The sequence below is a fragment of the Salarias fasciatus genome, chromosome 8 (assembly GCF_902148845.1).
Source record: "Salarias fasciatus chromosome 8, fSalaFa1.1, whole genome shotgun sequence".
Taxonomy (NCBI): domain Eukaryota; kingdom Metazoa; phylum Chordata; class Actinopteri; order Blenniiformes; family Blenniidae; genus Salarias; species Salarias fasciatus.
In genome coordinates, this window is record NC_043752.1 from 14749048 (window position 1) to 14776717 (window position 27670).

The 27670-nt window shown below is 46.0% G+C and overlaps 1 protein-coding gene across 1 annotated transcript; it reads right to left on the minus strand.

Moving 5' to 3' along the window:
* Positions 1-23980, minus strand: LOC115393120 (double C2-like domain-containing protein alpha). The gene is made up of 11 exons (XM_030097962.1): positions 23717-23980; positions 19545-19876; positions 18514-18593; positions 17042-17116; positions 16689-16798; positions 11847-11973; positions 9638-9697; positions 5730-5932; positions 2379-2460; positions 2039-2135; positions 1-269 (listed from the first exon to the last, which is right to left on the minus strand). The coding sequence occupies exons 1-11, from the start codon at positions 23746-23748 to the stop codon at positions 133-135; spliced, it is 1335 nt and encodes a 444-aa protein (XP_029953822.1). The 5' UTR covers positions 23749-23980; the 3' UTR covers positions 1-132.
* Positions 23981-27670: the final 3690 nt, after the last annotated feature.

The following is a 27670-nucleotide window of genomic DNA, read 5'->3' on the forward strand; positions in this document are numbered from 1 at the left end:
TTATGACACGAAGTGAGTGGGACGTGAGCCCGTCGGGAGCCATGCAGAAAGTCCTCGGAGCATGCGATGAAGCGTCTCTCGCCTCCGGCCTCGGGGCGGACCCTCCAGCGTCGCCGCCGGTCGGACTGAGGCTCACTCCTGCACCGAGGACCCGGGCAGCTCGTTGGTCAGCGTGTGCCAGCGCTCCACCTTCTTGCCCTTGTTCTTCAGACAGTCTATCCAGTGCTGCAGGGTTTCTCCCTGCGAGTGGCAGCCGAGGGACACCCCTCCTGACCACACAGGGAGGGAAGCGGCGTCAACATTAAAACACAAATCCATACATTTGTTGTGATTCTCATGTTTTTTGGTACCAAACGGGCTGTGAATTGTAAGAAGAGTGGGCGGAATACGCTGAAGCATCTTCCTCGGTGTGTTTCTACTGTTGTCTTCGTCCTCTAATTGTCTGTGAAATTAAGTTTTCCTTTTTTTTTTTTTCCAGAGCACGTTTGATCACAGCAGGAGCGGCCCCGACTGCCGTTCCAACGACATTATGTTCTCAAGGGAGAGGAGAAACAAACAACGGACAAATGCATCTATAAGACTGAACTCTCCGTGAGCCATAATGATCAATGAATAAATGTGTCTGTTTAGGAAAAGACAGAGGAGACACTTTTTTTTCTCCTTTTTTTCCAGTTTGTTCTCAGTGCAGCAGCTGCAAAGCCTCCGCCGGCTTTTAATTTCAGTCGTGACTGCAGGACGTACAGGGGAGATTTGCTTTCAGACGTGAGAGTGTCAGTTAATAAGGCCTGTGATAAAAGATGAGGTCTGACCATTAGGAGTCTCAAAAGCAATCAACAATGTCTTAAATTGAATAGGAAAATGAAGAGACGGAGGACAGTGTGCTGTGCCCACATGTTTGGGTCTCTTTCACCACCAGTCAGCATCCTCCGCTGTTTTCACACAGCAGTCATGTAATAAAGGTGCGAATTACTTTTTGCAGAAAAGGGAGAAAAAGGAAATAAGTCTTAAAATGTGTCATTTAATCACTTATACCTGAAACCTTTTTGTCTTTTGCACAAACGTGTAAATTGAATTAATTTAAAGAAAGAAAGAAAGAAAATGTTTGGTATTACAAGTCATTCTCAGACATATAGAAGCAATTACTCACCGAAATCGATGTCAAGGTAATAAAAGAAAAAAACTAAAACGCATGTTAATTAAAATGGACGACATATGATTAGTTCTATTCATTAAACTATCAGTCGTGATTATTATAAATCTTTGTGGTGTTGTGTGTGTGTGTGTGTGTGGTTCGTCCTTCTCGTGAGTTTAGAGTGAATTTCAGTGTAGACACCTGAGAGCGACGCGCTCTGCTTTACTTTTATTAAACACATCGATTTGAAGTGTTTTGTTCCGTCTGCTTGGCGAAACGGCTTTAATCACCATGCGGGGGTGATTTATGTGTTTTCTGAGATTGATCATTTTCATTATGTATTTAATAAATAGCTCTTATTAACTGGAGGGTTTTGTTGTTTTTGTTTTGTTTTTATTGATTCTGGTGCAAATCCTTTGTTTGTTTTGGTCCTCTGAACCCGATCTGATCTCTTATCGTCAAGGTGCTCATTAAAAAAAAAAACTCTCATCCAAGTTATGTAAAGTGATTGATTGAACAAATGGATTTATTCATATGACCATCTGTGTTATTATCGTCTGTCAAATGTGCGCTGTGTGGCCTTTTCCTGACAGGCTGCGATACATTCATCACATCACATGAAAGGGATTTGGGTCCGTGATGACGAGTCCCAGCATGAGATTCTGGAGGTTTTCTGAGTCACGTATACTATCCTGCTGTCAGCTCGAAATGGGAATTAATCCAGCTCTAAAAATAATCCACAACAAACGCACGATTCATCCCTGTTTGAATAACATTCGCCGAGTTACATAAGTGAAACTATACACAACCGCACATGAAATTATGACACCGTGATCCCGCCTTGCCTTTAACATGTACCTAGAAGCAGGAAGTGATGGGGCGTCGGGGTTTGCGGCGTCGACTCACCTATAAAGTCGTTAGACCGTCCCAGGTCGTAGTCCCACACCGTGACCTCCAGGGTCTTAGTGGCCAACTCCGAGAAGGAGATTTCGTAGAAGAACTCCTGGGTGAAAGTAAGCAGGGAGAGGTCAGGAGGTCAGGCTGAACTCGCATGTTGCTATTCTCCGGTAAACCTCGCTAATGAGGCGGCAGATAATAAGATGCAAACTGTAATTGGCTGTTTTATATAAAAAAAACAAGAAGATGGTAAAACTTTGCATGCAGGGTTGGATCCCTGTGGACTACAGAAATCTAAATGAGCTGTCCTGCCACATAATGCAAATCTCACACAAATATGAATGCCCACCTCATTAAACTCCGGGTTCAGAGTCTTTTTTATAACCGCCGTTTTGTGCTTGGACTTCTTCTGAACGTCTGGCTTCAGGTATCTGGGGCGGTGGGGGGGAAAGCACAGCCATCTTTAATAGTCACGTCGTTATCGCTCACATGTCAGAACGCGGCGGAGAATTAACAAGTGACGACTGTTTTTAAAGGTCAGGCCGAGTTCATTCAAAGAGAAAATCATGACGTCCTTTAAAGGACTGCTGTTAATGACAGATCCACTGGTTCTTCCTGCCATGCCGCTTTAACTGAAGCTTTAATGACCTCTTCACGGCGAGGTGACTCAGGATGTGCAAACCTAAAGGAATCGAAGCACTTCTTATTATGATTCGTCTCCTTTCACTGCGGTTTCCCGTTCAAGTGCCTTTGTGTGTTCCAGCCTGGCTGTATTTTCTCCTGCTGCTGCAGCCATTGTGTTGTCACGACGACAATTGTGTTCCAGCACTGAGGCCGGAAAGCCTAATGCACTAATACAAAGCGGGATTGCACCTTTAGTTCAAGCCCGTCTGCTCAGGGTGGAATCCTCTCGAGGCTTCCTCCGGGCTGCGGCCTCGGCAGCGGGTCTCTGACCCCGAAACAGACGCACCAATTAGGCGCCGTCGCTGCCGCCGCTCGAAGACACACTCCCACGGTCTCTGACACCGCCACGCTCCTCCGCCGCGCCGGGATACTTCTGATCATTACGCCTCTTTAGCAGGAGCGCATGTTCTAATCTCCTCTTTATTGGTGAAGCTTTGGAGAAACTCTGAAAGCCAATATCAGAATTTTCTGTAGCTTGAAAATAAAAAAAAGCTACCATGGCCTCCACTGTTAAAACACAACTTGCTCGATTTTGATGCACGAATTTAAGAAGAGAAGTCAAGTATCAGGTGAATAAAAAAGTTTGATCCACAGAAAGTTCACTTTCAAGAAGCCTGCGTTTGTCTGAAATACAGGATTTTACCAGAACTCGACTCGTAATTTGACAAGTTAAAACTTCAGCAGGTGTTTTTTTGCCACTTTTCGGGATGGATTTCAGAAACACGATGTTCCCAAGGAAGCGACTGAAGCCCTGTTTCATGAGTGTTTGAGCCGAGTATAGCTACTCTTCTATTGTTCTCCATCGATCCTCTGAAGGCTTTTTTTTTTTTTTTTTTTTGTAATGCCTGTAAAACCTCTGGCAGGGGTCATATATGCGTTACATAACCACAACATCACACATCCACAGCACAGCGCTCACAGGAGACGTGGCTTTCTGTCCTTTTTCCTGAACCGGAGCCAATACCTGTTAGTACAGGGTGAGTACACTCACCGGTTCACCACAGGGACAACAAAGACTGAGTCAAACAAACCGACACTCGGGCCGAAGAACATACAGTCACCTCTCCACTTCATACACTAGAATCTAATATTTTTTAACATCATATTCTATGCTTTCTTACATGGAGCGACACTTTAAAACTACACAATACACGTTAAAAAAGAAAAAAGAAAAACACACAACAATAATAAATCTGGCGCTGAAACGCATCATCTAAAATACTGAATAAAACATTGAGTTCTCCGCCTGTGTGTACATGTCCACAGTTCACCTTCAGAAGATGTGACTGGAATACCCAGGATGTCGTTGTTATGCAGCGGGTGTTTGGCTGATCGGTTGTTTCTGTATTGACACCCAGGTTTCTGCTCCGTGCAGGAAGGTCAATACTGTCGTCGGGGGTCTGACCCTCGGACAGCGGCGGATCGAGTTTAACAGCGGAGAGAAGAAAATGACGGGAATTTTCATATTTACACAGTGTGGAGTTTTTATGCTGCAGTATCACGACATCAAACCAGCGGCGCAGCAGAAAGGTCACTCCTGAGATATAAAGCTCGTCTTCTAAACAAGGAAGTGTGCGTCAGGCCTGATCAATGATCCTCTCCAACACGGCGCAGACCGAGAAAACTAAAAACCAGCAACAACAACAGCAAGAAAAACTCTGCATCCCCTCACAAGCTGTCATTAAATTCTCAGGATATTTTTAAGCCAGCTGGAAGAAACGTGGCGAAAAAGTAAAAAAAAAAAAGGAAAAGAAAATCTCTATTCACATTTGCTTTCCGCCCACCACCCGCAGCTCGGAGAGCGTATGTTCCCACACGCTCTCAGACACAACAAAGCATCTGGGAAGAGGCTCCTGCCAAAGGGCAAAGATGTGAGCGCGCATCCAAAATGAAAGGAGGTACATTATGTATTACTGTTGATATGTGAGGGGTGTGTGCGTGGGATCGGAAGGAGGGAAGCTGAGCTGGAGGCGAGAGGGGAGCCGGTTAGCGCGTGTTGTGGCGAGGTGAGCGAGGTGGCGTGAATGTGTTTAAGGTGTGTGATTTCTGGGGCTCGTTCCGGGAACAACCTCGGAGCCGGGAGCAGCACCCGGGAGAATACCGAGAGGAGACGGTGGGGGGGTTTTAAAGCTCGTTTGTCCACTTTCTGTCAGGTCACATCATTCAACCGGGGGACCTTCCTGCCCTCGATGGTACACACACACACACACACACACACGCGCACGCACAGAGACACACGTGGTATTGCTTTCCTATCATCGGTGAGTAATGAAACTCTACAGGACCTGTGACACACTAACAACAGCCTTCGAATCAGCTTATCTTAATGCGGCGTCGCCTCCACGACGCACCGGTTCTCTTATATTAAATCATGTCATCGTGGTTCAATCGGCATTGAAGGCTGTCAATACACACACACACACACACACACACACGCCCACGCACACACGGGCTGCTGAGAGCGCCATACATCACAACGGCAACAATCCGTGTGAAAAACTGCACTCCTCTGTCACCGCGGCTTCATTTGGAGCTAACCAAAGCCATCGATCAGTCAGTGTGGCCGAAGGGGATTCACCGGAACGATCGGAGCGCAGGGCCAGTGAGGGGCAAACACACAGGCTGAGGCCTTTCAGATAAAATCACTTTATTAAGTGTTTTTTATTTTTATTGAGGTGTAAAATTGGAATGGCATTTAAAAACAAGACTCATTATGTTTTTGTTTTCAATGCTTCTCTTATCTGTGGAGCCAGAGCTGGTTGAGTCTGGTGTTATTAATACGGCGCTGTTACTGACTCCATTTGAGATGTTTTTTTTTCTTTTCTTTCTTTCTCTGGCGAACACTGTAAAATAAATATCCTGAGGCGTTTCGGGGTGATGAGGGGCAAACGAAGGTGTTGAAGCGTCTCTGAGACACAAACCTGTGTGTGTGTGAGCTGCTTCAACAACAACAGGGTCTTTAACATCTGTTCATGATGAACACGGCATGCAGCCGGCGAATTCACGCCGCTCTTACGTTTTAACGTAGGGGTCGGAGTAGCCGTTGACGTCCATCGCTGCCAGGTGGGCGCAGCGCTTGACGCCCACGCACAGGCCGCCACGAGCCCTCTCCTTGGCCTCGCCCTTCACGTCCTCGTCCTCGCTGACGGGGGGGAGGTACTGGAGGCAGAGCAGCAAGCGGCCTCTCTCCTCCAGACTGCGCTGCTGCTCCGTCTCCCACTGTGGAAGGGGGGGGGGGGGGTTTAGAAATGACAGACAACAGACGGGAAGCGAATAAAGATCACGGGAGGAAAATGTGGGCGCGTGCAAACGTAATCGATTTAAAGTTCAGGGAGAAAGCGTCGCTTCGCAGACTGGAGATGATGCATTAACCAGAGCAGCGAGTTGCTGATGAATGAATGAGACGATCAGTAGTACGACTCTGCAGCAGCGCCCTCAGCTTCAGTCTCATTCTAAATCCCACCGGATCGTTATAACACCCTGCAACTTTTGAAGCCTTCACTTCACCGACGGAGCAGCTGTTCATTATGAAGCGGCTCAGATAAACTCTCCGTGCCGTCGCCCGCAGCCACCGAATCGCACAATAAAGTCAGCGGCTAACTGGAGACCGCGCTGGAGCTTCCAGAGCCGGAGGATTCCCTCGGGAGCCAGAGCGCGGCTCAGCCCAACTCTAACAAGTTGCTCGGCTGGTTCAGCAGTGATTCTCCTCAGTCGGGCGGAGGAGGAAGGGCTGTTTCACTCCTGCTTGCTCTCTGCCTGGAACGAGACATCGAATTAACGCTAATGTGTGTGTTGATGTGTAAACCGTGTTTCAGTCACTGTCCTCGCTCGAAAGGAGTCACGTGTTGGAGACGTATAGAAAAAGCAAGAAGATGCCTTTTCCTACCATGATTTGAGATATTTTGTTCATTGGAAATGTTAAGAAACGAATTAGATTGACCTTTCGTTGCCTTTGCATCTTATATTGTTTCTCAGGCGGTTTAACGGGCCTGCGGATCATCCGGACCTCGTCACTACGAGTGTCGCTGGCTCTGCGCAGACGCCTGTTTATTCCCACCTCCCTAATGAGCTGCTCTCTATCGATCTGTGAAGGTCTGAGCCGTTTCATCACCAGGTACCTGGCGCAAATTACCCCCTCTAATCGCGTGTTTTTAAAGTCTCCCACTCAGTGGCGGCAGATGGCGGATCGGCTGTTGGCGCGAACCGGGAAAGCAAAAAAAAAAAAAAAAAAACGCAGACGAGGAGCGAGATGAACAGATAGACGAGGAAGAATTAAGGGGAAGAAAGGGGGGCAAGCTGTTGAGACAATTAAGAAAAAAGGGAGGGAGGGGTGTGAGGGACGGCTGGGCGTGTGGCATATTGATCGCCCCGGCTGTGTCCATCCATCGCCCGAAGATAAGACTTAATGAGAGATGAGAAGATACGGGGGACGGGAGACGCATTGTGGCCAGGCCCGAGCTGTAGTGGAAGAGATTTTCTCAGACGAGACGAGACGAGAGCGCTGCACCTAGCAGTGCTGTAAATCCTCGCACACGGCAAACGTGCATCTTTCCTATAAATAACATACATGTATCGGAGCCGCGGGCCGTGACAGTGAGTCACGGGGCTGCGGGAACATCGTCTTCCCCTCCTTCGCCCTCCGCCGCCCCTTCCTCGCTTTCTTCTATCTGTCACTTTGAATCTGCTCTGCCGTTACGCTCGTTGTCAAGCGCTTTGGTAACAGTTTGATGCTCTCCACGGAAAACAGAGGGCCGGGAGAAGAAAGTGCATCAATGTGACTGAAAGGTGTTTTCCTTCGGTTTTTCAAAGACGTGTTCTGGAATTGGATTGACTGCAGCTGATTAATTCGTCTCATCAATTGCAACAACAGTACTTTTGGTTTCTGTGTTTTTCAAGCCCTGGTTGCCTATAGGAGCTCTATATAAGTGTGTCTTCTCATATAAGATGGGCTACACGACAGCAGAGGGAAACTAAATAGAATCTGAGGCTAAAAGAGGTTAAATCTTAATCCAAACGCATCAGACTCAATTTAAATGTAAATTATGGGTTCAGTGCATATTTTGTCTGGTTCCCTTACACATTTGATTGTTTTTAACCTGTTCAAAAACAGAAAATGAGACTTATTCACAGCGTTTCCCTCCACTGGATCATTGTCTGTTGAGAGGATTTACAAACCGTTGATAGCTGACCACTTTTCTACTCAACTCAATAAACGACAGGATGTATGCCATGAGGAGCGGCAGTCATGAATAAATGTAATGTAAGATGTGTGACAGGTAAGGGAAAAGCCAACATGGCAGCATGCTTTCTCTTAAATGCAACGCTAAACCCATTCGAAGGCTAACGAAATGTGCCGTTTTCTGACATCTGACTATTAACGGTTCAAATCCAGCTTCATGTGTGTTTCAAGATGGTTTATGCTCCGGCTTTTTTGCATCCTCTGATCTTTATGCGAGTGTAGCTCAACGCTGAGTGGGAAGCGTAAAAACAGTGTATCCAATGCATCGCATTATCTCGCTAAGCTTACATTGAGAAATGAATTAAATAAAGTAAAAATATGATTTTTTTTTTTTGCCCCAGATCTGGGTCGTAGGTGTCATGTTTGGAGGTTTGCGTGTTATTTCGGGGGTATCAGGTCTTAAAGAGACAGCCAGTGCTTCCCGGGACTGTGTTTTTTTTAAGACGAGGGGCTCTTCGGCTGGTGCTCTGCTGTTTCTGCATTTATCCCGTCACTTGTGGCAATAACAGCGACCGCCGAACGAGAGTTACACAGACCTGCTCTGACATCTGAGCTGCTGCAGGAAGAACTGCGCCGCTACTGTTTCTGTACGCCGCCGATTTAAAGGCCCAGTCCGGCGTGGACGCGTCATTTTTTTTTTTTTTTTTTTTAACTCGAGAGCATCAGATCATGTCGATTTAACGTCTCACTGTCGGTTGTATAACTTTCCAAAAAATCAATTATAACAGTAGTAAACAGTTTTTCTCAATAGAACACACTGAATGGTTTCCCCCTGGCAGCCTTTGTGTGTGTGTGTGTGTGTTCTTTCCCATTTTTCATGTTTTCACATACAACCAAATGAAGAAAAAAAAAAATAAAAAAAATCGAAAGTCTTTTCTTGTAGCCGGGCCCGTTTGCTCCTGCTTCACCATCTCAAACCGTGATCTCCCAGCATGCCGCGGCATTGATTAATGCCGTGTGCTTCATTAGCCGCAGTCTGTCGTGGGAATCACTTACACAAGATTCAAACTGTTCCCACCAGAAGTCCAACGAGCCAAACGGCAGATGGGAGACGTCGGATCATGTGGACAATGCTCTAATTTTAATTCAAAAAAACATTACTAGTTGGCATCTTCTGAAGACACTGGTAACATTTTATACTAGGAAGTTTTTTTACTGTATGCAATTTGACATTTTTCTACCTTGCTGATCAAATGCCGCCATTATTTTCATGCGTTTCCACAGAACACTTACATCTAACTGAATTATCCACTCATGCCGCTGAGCGATCTGAAACGTATTGCTCCTAATTAAACAATTAATGCCGGCTTATTGGATAACACGGCTCAGGACAGTCTTCTAATTAAATTCCACGTCTTCAGAAATGAATCTAAGGACAGGAAGCCCAGGAAACCCATTTATCATCCTTGCGACGGGAGCAGGACGGGCTGCGTTTGAGTCAGATGCACATTAAGGTGACAAGATTAATGTCAGCTACATAAAATCTGCTGTAAATACTAATAAGAACATAAACTGTCAGTGAACAGGTGACGTTAGATGTTAGACGCTGATTTCATTAACACAAAGCACAAGACGAAATGCGGTGAAATTGTTTCGTCGGTTCATTAGATGTTCGTCTGCGTTTCCTAACAGAGGCGATGGTGCATCGAGAGGAGCGGAACAAAGAGCGGCGCCGTGGCGTTCACCTCTCTCAGGTAGCAGGAGATCCCTCTCAGGGCCGTGCTCATCGCGGTCGGCGAGGGCAGCTGCGGGCGGAGAGAACAAAACGGAGGAGAGAATGAGATAAACAGCAACAGGAGGATGACTGGCGGCGGGCGCGACAGACGAGCGAGGCATGTGGAGAGACGGGGCCGGATCTATTGAGTCGGGGGAGAAAGCCACTTTGAAAATTACAGGCCTGACACAGCATCTGGTTCGCAGGATGACAGAGGGGCTTTAGCGTTTGATCGCCTCGGAGGGCCAATCTAATACCAGCAGCCCTTCTCCGGCTCGCAGAGAACAAAAAAAACCCGGCTCCCGTCGCACACACGCCCGCCGATGCTTTTATTTTTTAATCCATTTGTTTCTCATCTCCGTCACTTGCTCTCAGTGTCTATCGCCCCCCCCCCCTTCCCCTCACCTTTTATTCCTCCAATCTGTCTGCGCCCTTTTCCCACATGTGACCCGGGCGACATTTAGCTGCTATTTGTGGGCATTAAGAGGAGAACGACACAGTTCTCTTTACCTAGCAGTGCGCTTTATAAGAGAAAGGATGACACCTATTGATGCTCTCGGATTAAAACACGCCATATGGTCAAGAGTCAGACAGGCCGCTTTCCTGGTTTGCCATAAATTGCCAAAAAACAAAAGGTCTGCCTCCCCCCTCGCTACGCTGAGTGGGCTGCTTAAACCCGCAACATCAACCCGATCCAGCATTTTCCTGGATGACTTTCAGCGGCGTGTGGAAGCCAGGCTTTATCTCTCTGCCTCCAGTTCAGCTGTAAACTCTCAGAACTGCGGTGGAAGCGATGGAGGGGCCTGCAGGAGCTGCTGCAGATTACAGCTCAACACTTAAAGCGCTTCAACGTTCAAACATGGTGGAAGACTTTCTCGTCCAGGTTTAACTGGACCCGTTTTTTTTGCATATATTCTGCCTTTATTTATTTTCCACTTTGATATGGACACTTACATTGTCTATAGGGTTACTACTTGTTAAATATATTGTCCCATTAGTTATTAATGGTTCGTAAATTATTCACTGAAGCGATTTACAACCAGGCCGCACGGCAATGACTGATTAATGAGGCAATAGTTAAAAGAACTGTTAACAATCCTAAAAACTGAACGAAAATAATGAACCAAAAAAAATAAATGCATTACTTTTTGCCCTACTAATCCACAGCCAGATACACATGCTCCATTACACAGCATGATTTAACCAATTAATCACTTAAACCTCACAGTTTTCTTCCTTTTTCCTTCACTTAATTGTCATTTTTCTCATCACCATGACATGTTTCTGTAAGCAGGTAAACACTGGAGAAATGACATTAAGTAGGTTTTCAGTCCTGAGTTGTTTTTTTTGTTTGTTTAAGTTCTGATCATTTAAATAGCAGGAATACTAGAAGCCGACAGAAATGTTGAAACGTCTCTTCACTAGAATTCAAACCCACCTTTCAGTGCGTCTCGGGTTCAAGGATTCACTCTTCACACCTCGTCTGCTGGAATTACGCAAAATCCATATTTCAAATGATAATTTATGAGGTGCCAAGAAATGTTTTACCACATTTTTTCCTCATAAAAGCACAACTTGGTGACAAGAGCGACAGATATAGATGCCACATCTTGTGGATTGTGCTAAATCAAGATTTGCTTCAAACCAGGAACGAGTTTGTTTTTATTTAGAAGTATTTGTAACAAATAGAGTGAGAATCATCCCCTGCTCTTTTCTTGACCCTCAGATCGTTGCACGATCCCTCCGTCGGTCTTTAATCTCTAATCAGAGGGCATTCTGGGGCGAGCCGAGGTATTTGAGGACGTGTGTGTGTGTCCTGCTGCATCTTGCAGCATTTCTCCAGTCCCCCTCGCTAACGACGCTGCGGAGACTGAACACACACACACACGCACACGTCGGTGTGTTATGCATAATGAGGCCCAGGTGTGTTTTAGTAAACATCGGTGTTTAACGCCTCCCCTGTTCCCCTCCTTGCCCTCGTTCCCCCCTCCTCCCTCTGACTTCATCCTCACATCTCCGCACTTCGCACTTGTGACTCAGACGGCGAGCCTTAATATAGTGAGAGCTGCAACGCCCTCCAGTCATTTATCTCTCTCTTACACATTCATTTCCCTATCTCCCTCCTGCATTCAGCTCGCTCCTGTCTTTTTACCGCCCCCCCCCCCCCCGTTTCTCCTCACAGGAGGTGGATGCTCCAGACAGATGTTGAAGTGTTTGGTCTGGTCCGGCTTCACGCGGCGCAGGGCCACCCGCGACTCCCCGATGAACTCGTTATGTGTCAGCTTGTCTTCGTCGCACACCGACACCCTGGGAGCGAGAGAAAAAGAGAGAGAGAGAGAGAGAGAAGTAGTGAGAAACAAAGATGAGAGTGTGCAAATCAGGAATAAAAATGCAAAGGGCTGTTCAGCGAGGTGGGGAGAGAACATTTAAGTGAGGGACTGCAGCAGTCAAAGAGTGGAGAGTAATTCATAATAATGTTATGGCAACAGTTGTGACAGCAGAACTGAGCAGGCAGTCAGAAAATTATCTACTGTATGCAGGGTGCAATGTGGGAAGGCACCGGGGGGGAGGACGAGGGACATGCTTGACTTTACCAGACTGGAATTCAGTTTTTACAAAGACAACAAATCACGATAACAAATATACATCTGAAAGAAATATTTATTCAATGAAGAGACACATCTTTGATGGTTTAAAAAAAAAGGCAAACAGCCAAGCGACTCATAATGTATCAATCACAGCAGTGAATTAGATGTTGTGGGATCATTTCTTCTCTTGTGTTGATGTCCTGCAGCGACCGGACGAGTCAGACGGCCTCTCTCTCCACTGTGCTCTTCCTGCGATGTACGATTTCAACGTGTGAAGCCTCCTCTTATCTGGTGTGGCCATGCCACTGTCACTGCTGTCCCTCCAGTGCAACAGTGGTCACAGTCTTCATGTCAATGAGGTGGAACATGAGCCCACGGCGCCGCTTCCATCCCATTTTCCTGCGGTACGATGCAGTGAGAGCGTCCAGATCCGCCCCACCGGCGTTTTTATCGTGCTCTCTCTCTCTCTCTCACCGCCGCAGGGCAGGAAACATGGATGAGTGTTTTCCTGTTGTGGTCCCATCTGTTTACCTCAGCGGCTGGAAACGCAGCGGCGGATTTATTGAGAAGGTGGAGTGAGCGGCGATCAAAACATTTCCCCGCATGCAGAGCGGTTTCTTCCTCATCCGTTCTTCTTCAGCATCAGACATTAGTTCCTGCTTCACTGTTCCTGAACTGATGGGTTTTCTTAATGGCTTCCCCTCTATTCAGATCAAAACCAGCTCGGTGTATTGATAGGCAATAGAATATCTATTGATTTTCGAAGGCTTTGTTGTCATTCTGGGTATTCACTGGAGTCTCCATCCGGTCAGACGTGGAATCCGAGGCTCTGATATGGAAGATCCATCTTCCCTTTTCTTTAGAAGAGAAAAGAAGGACAGAAAACATTTGAATGGATGGTATGCTTCTCTCTACTTATCAATTCTACATTCAGGTGCTCGAAAATATGATGTTGCGTCCAATTAGTGCTGATGGCAGATGGAACATCAAAAACACTGAGTATAATGCTTATTGTCCAGCCTGGCACGACTCCCGACATCTGATTGGTTGCCTCAGGGCAACATCACACAGATGAGACTTCAAATTAATAAAAGAGTTTTAGTATATTAACAAAATAATAATAAAAAAAAACCCCACATGTGTTTTTATTTCTCCACATGATTTTTCCACGAATTTATTTCTATTTAACAATACAGAAAGGTAGTTTCAATCTCACCTCTTTGCTTCCTGTAAAGTCCGTCCAAACATACCGCAGCGTTTAAAGAGACACACATCCAAAAGGAATGGAGAGGGACGGTGTCAGGTCTGGTGCTGGAGGGCGACGCCATGCTGGGTAGAAGGTTCCCATTCAGTCAAAATGTTCTTCTTGGCCTGAGAACACCTGTTGCATGCGATCTAATAGATCACAGCATTCACTTTCTCTTAGACACGTGTGTGATGTGTTTGTCCGATCTGGACGCACATTTTCATCCCATCTTTTGCAGGTAAAGCTTTTTTTTTTGCCTGCAGCAACTCGCACCCTGACTGGACTGTATGTATAAATTAGTGGCTGCACACTCTGTGGGCTATTACCTTTTATTTTTTTTTTTTTTTGAGAACTGGGATGGTGTGAAAGTGCATCGTGCAAGGTTGAATCGATCTATATTTATTGGCCGGGCGCACACACATTTTTACACCTGCCATAATGTCAGCTGAAATGCTCCAGTAAGACGGGAGCTGCAGCAGAGAGGAGTGAAGGAGGAGGAGGGAGGACGGTGGAAACCGACGCAGGCGATGGAGGAGATAAACCAGAAATCGTTCAAATCCCAGCATTTCAATCAGTACGCCGGAGGATCGCAAATCAATTAAAGAAGACTTTCTTTTTCTTTTTCTTTTTAAGCTTATGTAAATATGAACGGAGCATGCAGTGAGACGGAGAAAACGAAGGCTGTGATTTCCCTGCAGAGGAATCCGGACATGAATGAGCAGCCTGACAGAAACGACGCGTCGCCGTCACCTGCTCCATTTAGTTCCCGGTGATAAAACATTTTTGCTGAAATGTGAAAGGTGCAAGGAGGGGAGGGGGAGCGGGGGGGTAGTTGCCAGGAGACACCAGATATGTGTTGAAATCCCGAGAGGTAATGTCTGGTCCGCTAAGTTATTACAGACACACACATAACAAAACAGCCCCTCAGAATAGCAGGGAAACAGGAGAGGATATAAATGGAAGAAGAAAAAAAAAAAGAAAGAGGCAGAGGGGGGAAAAAAAAGGGAGCAGAGGCCAAGGAAGAAAAGTCGGGAGGCACTGAGAGGTGAAAGATACTGAGGGATGGATGTTGGAAAGAAAGGGCAGCCCTGATAAAATGGGCATGAGGCGAGTGGCGGGCGACGGTACAATAGGTCAAAGAGTCGGCTCCGAGGAGCCGGGCGGCAGCGGCACATTAATGCGGGCCGCGTGAGCTAATACAAACATGTTTGCTGTCTCACTGACAGCTCATGCTTCCTACTTTTTTTTTTTTCCCCAGCGCTCTCATATCTGTCAGCTGAGCCGGGTCATGAGTCCGACCCACGCTCGCTGTCACCGAGCTAACCGTCCACGTCAGACGTGTGAAGAAACGCTCGGAGAGCGAGAGTCCATTCAGAGGGATTTCTGCACCATTTCTACACAACCTGAACTAATCGCATTGATCTCCTGCACCGTATTGACCAATTCAGCTGGATCCAGTCCATAAAAGATAAATCATCCAAATTTAGAGATAAAAATAAATAAAAAATGTTCATTCCTTAATGCTGTAAACTGCTTGAACAATCGTCACATCTTTCAACCCTCCCCCGGGAGCTATTTGGTTCTGTGTGTTGCTCAATACACTTCGACATACGGATACGGGGGAGATGGGGGATCGAACCCACGATCGACCTGCTCCCCCGACCGAGCCACTGCCGCCACCTGAAAGTGCTTAAACTGAGATTTTTAGTTCAAAGTAAAGAAAACTTCATCATTACAGAGTCACTCAGGAGAGATGAGATTGATGCAGTTTCACAAGAAATCTGCAAATTTGTGAATATTTCAGCATTAAATATCCAATTTAAACATATACGTTGGCATATATGGAGTCATTTTCTGGGATGGCTTCACAAAGTACAATAAGTTTATGTATTAAAGATAAACATAAAACACCCTTCTCCACAGTATTTCTTAAGTTCTGGTAGTGTAGCATCATTTCTTGACATTTTCAGTCTCAACACTTCACTGGACACATTAATCACTTCGCTGTTCATGTGTTCAGCAATAACAATGAAGAAGTTCAACAGCAGGACATAAAAAATCATGATCAGGAGTCACGCTCATGATCGTCAATGATCAAAATAAACAGTCTGAACTGGATAAAAATTGCCCAGTGGCTTGTTTTTCTACATTTGCTGCTTGTTTAGCCGGGGATTACGCTGCAATCTGTTGCCTGCAGCATTCCGTTGGTTTGTTTGATAGTTTCAATTTTGCGCTTCTTGTTATTGTGTTTGGTTCATATTGACTTTCAGCTGCTGAGGAGAAGAAAGCAAATCCCGTTTCTCTCTGATGAATTTCTTCTCCTTGAGCTCCTTGAATGGTCTTTACTGTTTGCACAACACAAACTCCGCTTCAAGACGATAAAACGGACACAGAACCAGCAGCAGGCCCACATGAGTAGATTAGGAATGAATTCTTAGTGGGTTAATTTAATTTAATCCTGATAGCAGGTTGACTGCGTCTTCAGAACATCATCAGACTGTATATAGGCCAAAAAAAAAAAAAAAAAAAAAAGAAACACATCTAAATTCAGTCTGGGATAAAAATAACTAAGCGGATAATTTTAAATGCCAGCGCAGCGGGAGATGTTAACTTGTTTCCGTATTTTTCCCAAGTTAAATTTCCCGTCTCCTGATCTTTAAACGCCTCCGCTGAATTACCGCCGTGTCGCAGGCCGGCGGGGGCAGCGCCTCTAATTTCCCCCGAGAGACGGGCCGTCCGCCGCCGACCCCGTTTAAACCCCGCCGCGTGTGCCGCGGCAAAAACTTCGAGACAATTCGCAGCTTTCGTCACCTCTGGAGGAGAGGGGGGAGGGGGGGGGGGGGGGGTCAATTATATTAAAAAAAACCCTGGTGGTGTTTAGTCTGACCTCAATCTGTCACTGCGGCTTGGAGAGAGAGAAAGCGAAGATGGGAGGAGAGACAAGGAGAGAGGGAGAGTTTAGGAGGAGATCCTTCATGATCCCCGGTGGACGGGAGAGGGTGAGGATGGGGAGGAGCGGCGGATCTGAGGATCACAGCGGGGTGGGGTGGGGTGGGCGAAACAGAGAGCAGGAGGCTCCAAGATTGAAATCAATGATAAGAAATCCTGAGTAAACACCGGCGAGGCTTTCTGAGGAGGAGGAGGACATGAAGAAGACAGACACGGCCTCTCCCTCCGCAAACATTTACCGGAGCGTCTTGCGGTACATGTCCTCCTCGGTGATGCCGCAGTAGGTGAGAGTCTCGTTCCACACGGGATTCAGCGTGTTGCGGACGATCTTGGTTTTCAGTTTATTGGCCTGTGAATCGACACGGACAAGGAGGGAGGACGCATTAATGCAACTTCATGCTTTGTTCTGCTCAGGACAAAGATTCCTTCTCGCTACAAGGTTGTTCTGTTTTCCTGCTGATTTATTGGTCTTACATTTTCATTATGCCACTCTACAATGAGCGCATGAATTCGGCGCTCACTCAAAAGCCCTCGCTGACAGGCTGCCGAAGCTCTCCTTCAGGTATAGAAACACAACAGAGTGAAAACAGACCTTGCAAGCTCCGGGCAACAGGTGCAGCTTGACGTACGGATCAGCCAGACCGTTGAAATCCATGGGCTTCAGACCCTGGAAGAGGAAAAACAACTCAAGTAAAATGGACACTGTGCATGCGGCGGTGACGTCTTAAAGGACTAAAACAGTGAGCGGTAAGGGATTAGTTAAAATTAAATTTCAAGCAGGGAGGAATGAACGAGGTGGGCGACTTTTAATTTGACTGTCAGTTGCAGAGGCTCCCCACAGCCTCCCTAAAGCGGAGAAATTAAAAGGGAAAACTGAACGCTCACGGCTGTAAATATTCTATGAGTGAGTATGATTTAAAGGTATCTACTGCACAAAATAGGACCAAATCCAAACATTTTTTTTCTTTTATTGTATATAACAAATTACTGTTAAAAAAAAAAAAGCTGTTAATATCTACACAGGAAGTAGATCTTCCTCTATGAAGCAATGTGTTGCTGGTGCATTTCAATTATCCGAGAAAACCGCGCTGGAGCGTCTCCACACGGACGCCTCGGATTCCACACATCAGCTGTTCATGAGTCAACACTGTGTGAGTCCAAGTAGAATAATTACTCTCTATATAATTCACACAAACGCCAGGAGATGCCTGTATGTACAAGTTACAGCCATAGTAGAAAAAATAGAAAAAGATGGCAGAGCAGCTCCGATCTGTATATCCAGCCGTCCTGAGCAAGACACTGAATCCAAATTGCTCCCGGAGGATGAATTGAGCTGCCTCGCGTTGCAGCTGCTGTGTGTGAATGAGTGAACGTGTCTGCCGGTGTGTGGGAACTGCTGAGGCGCCGTAAAAAAAGCTGGACGATGAAAGCAAAATAAATGTCTGTTTACTCCTAGAACAACACTGAAACACTGCTTATCGTTACGCGTCACGCTCCGTTATTTGATAACTTCATCAGTTTGAGTCTGGAAACAAGAATTATGAGTTCTAAGAACCGGGAACTGGAAATTATATCCAGCAAGAAAAAAACCAAACGCCTCCTCTGCTTTAGTTCTTCACCATACACTCGTCCTCTGATCATAATTTTGCTTTTGGCAAAATGGCAGTTTTGCAATCACGTAGAATAATCACTGAGCAGGAAACCTGTTTTCCAGGGTTTCATGACAGAAGTTCAATCACAAGAACGGCGTTCACCTGCGAAGCTTTTACTGCTCCTCGGAGGTGAACGCGCCAACACAAGAGGAAAACATTATTTTCTCTCAACTGCAACAAAAATGCTGTTGAGTTAATGTAAAAAAATGTAGACGAGTGCAGAAGGAACATCTGGCAAGCTGTTAAACGAGAGGTAGTTAAACTGAGTCCCGATATTTTAGCACCAAGCTGCTGGCTTGACGCACTGGCTCCTCGCATAGTCGCAATGTTTTCACCAAATTCAGTTCATCCCATCATTAAATTCTGAATTTTTTTTGGAGATATTTTGGTCTGAATCGGAGGGCCTGCTCACCTTGGCTCTGAGGACGGTGCAGTGCAAGGAGCTGGTGGCTTTTTCATACAGCAGGTCAAACTCCAGCGTCCCCAAGGAGGCTGAGAAACAGTTAATAAAAACGTCAATCACAAAAAAATGGAAAAAAAAAGAAAAAGCAAAGCCACTTCCTTTGGTAATTGCGTTTATGCTCATGACTTTATTACTTCCGAAAAGATATGAAAAAAGATGGCAGGGCAGGCTGGCAGTCAAGGCTGAATACACTCATTTTGTCAGCGGAACAATTCAAATATGCTTATTTGCATTTCAGCTGAGAGTGCAAGAATACTTAAAACCATCTGTGTTGTAAGATTAAAGCCTGCAAGAGGATGGGTTTATACTTTGCACCATTTTATGACAAAATCCAAGCATGTTGTGTTCTGCTTAATGTTTAAACAGAGAGTTTCAGGTGTTCAGATGTAGAATTTTGACTTTGGAACTGAGCCGCAGAAGCTGTTTGTCTTCTTTTTTCTCATCTTTATCGCCCTTTTCCCTCAGAAACCCTGTGATACAGATGATAAACATTATTCATTACATTATTCTGCATTTACAATCTTTTTAAAAACTCTCGGGCAGTCTTAGTTCCCATCTTGCTCACTAAAACTGATTAAGGCTGCTAATGAAGCCGGATTGTAGACCAGTTTGGGGATTATAACTTCAAATCAAGAAACCATATCATATTATTTAAAAAAAAGTCCAATAAAATCACTACTGCTTGGCCTCAGTACACTAGACAGAAAGAGTCTAACTTTTCTGTCACTTTGTCCTTTCGCCTCGACAAATCCAAACTAATGCTCACATCTCCGCCCTCCACACCTGTCCTGCTGACGGAGTCCTCCCACAGCCATGTGACCACAGGAAGATGGAATTATTGGTGAAATGTGGATCAAAGATCCATTTGATTATGTATAAACTCCAATGTGTGACATTACTTGCTTATGGACCAAAGCGATGTGACACAGGCGGTGTGTAAAACCGGCGCTGGAGCGCGCCGCCGCTCTCAGGTCACTCACTGTTATCGTCGCTGTCACAGCTGTCGATTTCGATGGAGGTGTCCATGCTGCTCATGGCAGACAGCGAGCCTCCTCCGCCTGCCGCCGCCGGCGACAGCAGCCCCCCGCCCCCTCCGGCGGCCCCACCCTGGCCCGCGCCGCCGGGGCTGAGCGAGGTGGGAGCCGCCGCCTGATTGGGCGAGAGCGGCTCGGAGAAGGAGGAAGTGGGCGAGAGGCGGGGGAAGTAGGCGGAGATCTGGCGGATGGGGCGGATGGGGCCCGGGCAGACGTCGATGGCCATGTGCTCCTGGATGGAGATGGCCAGGCGCTTTCCTTTTCGCACGGTCATAGGGCTGGGAGAAGAAGAGGATTTACAACCGTAATCACATCTGCTGTCAGCAGCGAAAAACTCTGGAAAAGGAGTCGCCACTTTGTTTTTGGCGACAGGAAGTGAAGCCAGCCGTGGTCAAGCTGAAGCTAAGCTTGAGCTGGTGATACGCTCCTGCAGGAAACTCATTCGGCATAATTAGAGGGAAGACGTTACTCATACGTTGTCAAAACAGAGCAGGGGATGTGCACACATTAGCATTTCAATTGAATAAATCTGAATAAACCGAAGCGCATCAGGAAGGATAAAGCATAATGAACAATCAGGTTCCCCCGAATCCTAATCATCCCGGAGATTGCGGCGTGCGTGTGAGTGGCCGGGGAACGCATGTTACCTAAAACGTCTTCCTATAGACAAACAGGCGATTACAGAATGACGTCTTCACGGAGCGAAATGCTTTATTCTCGTGGAGAGACGCGTCGCCGCGGTTATGTAAAGTTCTGGTTGCGGGGCGCAGAGTTGACCAGAAAGCTGATGTGTCTGCTCTTCTTCAAAAATAACAAAAGAGGGGGGGTGGATTACAAATATCTCACAGCTTTTGTTGTCTAAAGACAGCAGGGCTTGAGGGGGCGTTGTGTCCTCAATACTGAACAAATCCCCCCTCTGGACTACCTTCTGCTCTCCCTGCATTAATCGATAAAAACTGAGAAGTTAATATTTGCACTGTGAGTATGTTCACTGCCGCTCTGCTGTTGACTTTGGCCAGATTTCGAAATATCAAAATGACGGGAACTCAGACAAGAGAGGATTGGAGGATTATTGGTTAATCAACACAGCAGAAGTTAACTGGAAAACAAATGAGCTCCCACAGTTCTATTTTGGGCTGGTCCTGTTGTAATTGTCCCCTCTTTTTATGATTTTTATGTGAACTTGTTCTGGTATGTATTTTCCTAAATCATTACTGATCAACAAACCTAATCAGTATTGGTCTTTTTCCTCCCGTCTCGCTCTCTCTGGGACACTGATGTTTGTTTTGAGAGCAGAAATGTGTGGGAAAACTTTCACTGATTGTTAAACGCTTGAAGCACTCTCCAGGCTTCACAGGGTTTCACTTGATTTTTCATGCTTCGCTCTACAATACAAAGTGTTTCAGTTCATAACGCTGAAGTTCTGCAGCTCTTAAACACCTCGATGAAGACGTCTGCTGCCAGGAGGTGAGCTGAAAATGCAAAGACGTCTGAAACTCCAGCATCCCTTTAAAGTGAATCTGTTTTGATGATTAAAATGGTAGAACTCCACTTTTTTGATTTATCAATTATTTACAAAGATGTAAAGTAGATTAGGATAAGCCTCTGAGTGTGGATCATTAATTGGACTCTTGGTATGAAGGTGAATTTCATGTGGATTTCTTTCAGGCTAAATTTCCCCTCATTACTTCTAGTTATTCACAAATCTAATTTTAATATATTCAACAATTCCTTCAAAGATTCCGCTGTTCCTCCTGTTTAGCTCTTGTTATTAGTTTCATTTTCCCCCCATGTGCCTTTGTTCGCAGTAAATAGATTAATGGCAGAAGCCTCGCTTATCAGGTTAGAGTCAATATGACCAACGGCACTCAGGCAGACGGCGGCTCTGAATTTCTTCCGTCTGACTGTTGACCTTCAGCGGTATTACAGGCGGCGAGGGTCATTTGTCATGTTTGGTGGACTGTGCGCTGTGAGCACAACAGTGGGCGATACACTCCACGGCTCATCCGGCTTTTCCCCTGGCTGGAGATGAAACAAACTCATGAAGCACGCTGCTTCACGCCAAGCCACAAAGTTTTTTTTTTGTTTTTGTTTTTTTGACTCTTTTGACTAGAAAGGACTTCGAGCGCTGGCTGTGACAAACGGGGACTGATGGACATTTCATCTTTTGTACAGTAGCCGCAGCCATTGTGAACCATAATAGCACAATTAATGACTTGTGGAGTGCAGAGCAGTGGCTACTGCTCAATTAAGCGATGCGCAGATAACTTTAGAGTCCGCGGGTTTACAAAGCCGAAACAACGCGGAGAAGACAAATGGGTGCAGATGCAGAGATATGGTGAACCGTTTCGGTCTGACAACACAATAAAAACAACAGAGAAGCCGCCCACTTGTGGAAATATTATGAGGTGGGAGACTGCGAAGGTGGAAACAAGTCAATGAAGCTCCAGTGGGGATGATGGCGAGGATTAGGCAGAGAATGCAATATTAATTCGGATGGATGGGCTGGTAATATTGATTTATACGTGAACACTTCAAAGCAAACACACACACACACACACACACACACACACACACACATACAGCTGGCATCAGATACACTGTTTTCTGATCATTATCTCACTCTGCAGACACACACTACGCCACTAATGTGTGTGAGTCTGTTGATATAATGTGCACGGTCAGTCGCCTCCCAGTTGTGGCAGATGTGGCCACGAGCTGGAGCAGCTTGAGCACCAGCAGCAGTGGCGGCGGCGGCCGCGAGGCCTGGTGGCTGGCGGCGCTCCGGGAAAGCAGGAGCTTGCAGGGAGCTCGTGATTGATCGCTCTCATGCTGCCAGCTGGAATCCCTCTCATCTTCTCTTTTCATCATCGTCTCGTTGCCGCGAAGTGTGGCGGCGCGCACGCCAAATCACAGATCTCCCCCCCACCCCCCACCCACCCCCCCAACCCCTTCGCGGTTTACAGGTCTCCGTGTGCCAGGGCTCGTTTACATGCGTGACTCTCAGCCTCCGAGCACGCGGATGAGCTGTTTAACATAATTCCTGTAAGCTACGAGATAATAGTCCAAGTTGTCCACTGCAGCAACAAACAGCGTCCCTGTAGCTGTTTGTTATGCAACAACACACGGCAGAGCGCACTGTGGATGGCCCCCTTGTGCTCGTATTGACGGGGTAAGAACAGATTGAGATGGAGGAATGAAGCCGCCACAATCCCACAGTCAGGAATATCTCTGTGCAACATGCGACCTCCCCCTCCTCTTTTAGCTCCTTCACATTAAATTAGACTCATGTCACAAGCAATGGGCGCCACCCCCCCGCCCCCCCCCCTCAACCTCCACCTTTCTCATCCCCACCTTTGCAATTAACCTTTCTTCTCTCTTCTTCTCCCCTCTTTATCTCTCTCATTATCCCGTCGTCAGTCATTTTCAGGTGCCTCCATTCCACCTGCAGGCATGTGAGGGTTTCTCTCGCTCCATCTTCTTCCTCCCTCGTGTCCTACATACAATGGGCCCCCGCCGTGGGCTCCGTTCACCTTTAAATAACAAGCCGCCGCCTGACAGGCAGATGGTATAGTTACAGTGCCGCGCAGCGTAGCCACTCATTAGAGGCTGATAGTCAGCATCACTTCCATCTAAACCGCGGCGACAGTGAGCACTTGTCAATTAGAGATGTGTTATTTTCAGACGGGGAAAGGGTGAGTAAACTTCAGCATGTGTGTGTGTGCGTGTGTGTGAGGGTGTGAAGAGAAGTGAAAGAGCAGGTATAACGATACGGACGCAGATGTCTGCCACATGTTGCACCACTGAGCTCATGTGATAGTACTAATGTATTCACCTCCCAGGCTGCCTCAGTAAAGCACTGAGGGCTTTTTTCTCTCTCTCTCTCTCTCTCTCTCATGCACCGTTATGAAGATAACAACACATACATGAACAAAACACACAAAAAGGAGATGCAAAAGCAACACTGAGTGACACGGAAAGCAAAAAACATAATCTAAGTCCTAAAAAGGTGTTTTTCATATGTCTGGAAAAAGCAGAGAAGAACATTTCCAGCATTTAAACCGGAATGAAGTTGTCAGCATCTCATATGAAAAAGAGAAAAAAAATGTGGGACTTACCTCAGCGATAGCGCGAGAGTGAAACTCTTCATAAAAAAAGAGGGGATTCCAGTGCGGCGAGGAGAGGGAGACTAACTAACAGGTGGCGAAGAGGGGAGCAGAGAGTGAAGGGAGAGAGAGGGGGAGAGAGAGGGAGAGAGGGACCGCACCGGCTCGGCGTGGATCATTAAAAATTAAATGTGCCGATAGTTCAAGTTGAGATGAAAATGAGGAGCAGAGGGGAAAGAGGAGAGTGACATGCTGGAGTAGGAGGAGGATAGAGAGAGGGAGTCGAGAGAGAGGGAGAGAGCGAGAGAAAGAGAGAGAGAGAGAGAGAGAGAGAGAGAGAGAGCGAGAGAGAGGGAGGCAGTGGGGAGTTATTCCTTGACAGTCTGTTGTGCATGTGACTGTTTCGCTTCACTCCCTCCTGCATCCCCCGCCATCACACACACACACACACACACACACACACACACACACACACACACACACACACACACACACACACACACACAGTTGCTCCTTGCTTTTGCCACTCAGGAGCACACTGCCTCGACTCGCATTCATTTCCTGAAGAGTTCCACTAACCTTCGGGGATGAGGCTCATTATTCTCTTGTTAATGTCAACAAATACCACACAAAGAGCAAAAAAACAAAAACAAAGGTGGACTTCTCCCGCCTCCCAAACATGCTCCCAAATCCAGTCTAGTTTTCTACTTCAGTTTCAAACACGGGCCGGCGCTACGCTTTCATCGAAACAGCAAAATTACAAAAGACACCAAACCCCCTCTGCTCCCCCAATGAGGCCAGTGCAGAATTAGACCTTCAATTTCCTCCAGTAGCAATGAAAGCATCCATTCAATAAACAAGTCTTTTGCCACAATTTCAGGTAAATGCAATCTGGACGACACGATTCGCCTGCAAACAGCGGGTAACGTCCACATGCTGGCAAACTCACAGCGAGCTCAATGAGTCCGCTGAGGTGATGGTCGGACCTGAACCTATCGACTCTCCCTCGCAATTCAAGCTGAAGCTGAATATCTGCAGCTCATTGGAACACTTTCAGAATAATTGAATGGCTACGGTGTGTTCTCTTGTCTTATTGTTATTGGGTCCATCAATACGAAGCATGATGTCTCAACGCGTGAAAGTCGAGATACGCAGACACAATTTTGACTTTTTGACATAAAATACATGAAAACATGTATTTTGTGCATTATTTCACACAGTTCCACGTCACACAGCCAATATATTCTTCGAGCTGTGAACGACTTTTATTAAATATTGTATGAGTTTTTCAACTGATGTCACAGGTTATTAATCTTGATGAACTAAACCGGAGAATAGCCTCTAATCTTGTTCTATAAAATACAATTTCAATAAAGCTATCGCCTCCTCTAATGAAAGATATGAAAAAGATAATGGAATGCAAATGAATGTGAGGGCGGGATCTACACTTTGACCCAGAGAAAGCTGTGCTAAAATCCTGTGTGGTACCAAAGGGAAATGTAGAATAATGCCATTACACGTGTGGTAAATGTAACAGGAGGTACATTTTTCTAAACCCCACCAACGCTAAATTCAACTAATATTTGAACTTTTGAAAAAAATTTCCCTACACTTAATTTAACGGCTGCTCCTGTTTGCTTCATATTCAGCCTGTACAGACAAAAAGCGGAGCGGGAGGAATCCAGAGGGTCACATACATGCAGAGACCCTGGACGCCTTCTTCCTGTCGGTGGGAGGATTTAAGTGTGTCAGGGTCAGGCTGGGACACGTGGCTGCAATAATGCATTCGCCGCAAAGGACTGCTGCGCCGGAGGTTTTCAAAACGAGGGTTGGTCTTTATCGCTGCCCTCCGAAAACAGGTTTCTGCCTAATGTGACGGCCGTGTCAGCCAGGAGGGATTCAAAGTAGAGCCGCCTTCTCCTGTACGCTGAGAGGAGCTGCTGGAGGTTGTTCGGGTAATAAATTAACTTGGAACCCGGTTTCCCCGTCCTCTGGAAGGTGTACCAGTCACAAAAGAGACGTCTGAGCTTCTGTGGACCAAATGAGTAAAAAGATAAATGAATGGGTTTCTATATAATTGGTACATTCCAGTGCTTGTAGCAATTCGGAGGTGTTTTATTTATTTATTTATTTACAGGACGTATCTGCCGACTGGGGCTGAAACTGTGCCCAAACCTTGAAATTCAGTGATTTACCATGTAATGCTCTTTAATTGGAGTTTCCACAGCGGGACTATTTGAGGTCAGCGATGTCCCAATATGTACGTACAGCACCGCTCATCTCATGCGAGGAGGAATATGTCTAATTAAATCGCTCCGTCTTTATGTTGTCCAAGTTAATTCCAAACCAGTAGACTGTGACAAAATCTCACTGTCTCTCTCTCTCTCTCTCTCACACACACACACACACATACACACACAGTTCCTCTATATAATTAAGCTAATAGTTCTTGAGTCAGTGATAGACAAGGGGAAACATGCTATTTCCACCCTGTGTCTCTTGAAAGGACAAAATTGGTTGTTCTCTCTGTCTTTTTATCTGACGTCTCTCTCTCTCTCTCTCTCTCTCTCTCTCTCTCTCTCTCTCTCTATTGAGTCCACACTCACACTCTGCAGTCACCCATCTATCAAAAAACAAGAGCCAAGGAGCTGTCACACACAGCACATGTTGCTGGAAGGACTTGTGCTTTTATGCGTTATCCTAAAAAAAAAAAAAAAAAAATGCTTGAAGCCTTTGTTTGGCGGTATCTCTCCTTTCTTATCTTATGTTCTTTCTCTCACTCGGTTTCTGTCTCACGAACTCACAAAGACACACACAGTCTTGCAGAACATTCATTTCCGAGATGGCCGCTCTCACATTAACCTTCTTCCCTTCTTTTCTAAGCATGACCTCAAACCGAACGACAGAAATTTTGAGATCCCTTTCTGAAATCATTTAAAAGGTGACTCATCCATTTAAGTTTCAAGGATTCAGACTCTGTTATATTGAATTGTGGAATATTTGACAGGTTTTTGGTCAGCCAGACTCATAATATAAACGTATTAACTTCTTCAGCCGACTCTGACGTTCTCACCTTGGAAAGGCTAATGAGTGTTACCATCACTATAATCCAATAACCCGTTTCAAACTGTTGGTGTAAATTAATAATAAAATGAAAAATTCAACTTTAGAGAGAAAAGCAGTCACCAAAAAGTGAAGGTTAATAGGACCAGATCAGGGTCTGCTGTGATAATTAGCTGCTCAATCTATCAATAGCCTTCACCCGCTAAGGTACAAACCGAAGCGCAGGTTAAACAATAAAATGCAAAGTGTTCCTCATTTTAAAGGTGTAAAACCTCAAGTGGCCTCACAAAGACGCGCCTTTCTTTACACACACGCCCTCGTGTACATTCTAGTGCCGTAAAATTGAAGCCGTGGCACCAACATGCATGAATGCATTAATACAGAGAAATAATGCACATCGCGAATCTCAAGAGAAGGACGAGTCCCGCTCCTTCACGCAAGCAGCTCATGTCTCACACACACACACACAGAAAAAAAAAACCACACACACTGCAATTCAGAGCAGCCCACTTTGCCTCCATTGTCAAAAGACCTTTCAATCCTTATTAAACCTTTTCGGGCATTATCCCCCTTCCCATTCCCGCCTCCTCTTCATTATCTTTACTCTCATGGCCTCGTGTTTATGAGAAGTGAAAATGTGCTCATTACGAATGCATAGTCATTACGTGCTCTCTCCACACCAATTATGTCAGGGACCGGTGCCGGTGCTTCACTGGAGAACAGCTGACCGTAGCACCAGTCCACAATGGCTCTGACAGGAACAAATGACATCAGGAAACCGTTCGGGCGCCGCACACACAGACGACCAGCACCGACAGCGTGGATCCCTCACACTGATTGACCACTGGTGTTTGTTTATTCTTCAATTGCTTACATGCTAATTTTCCGGCAATATCTAACAGC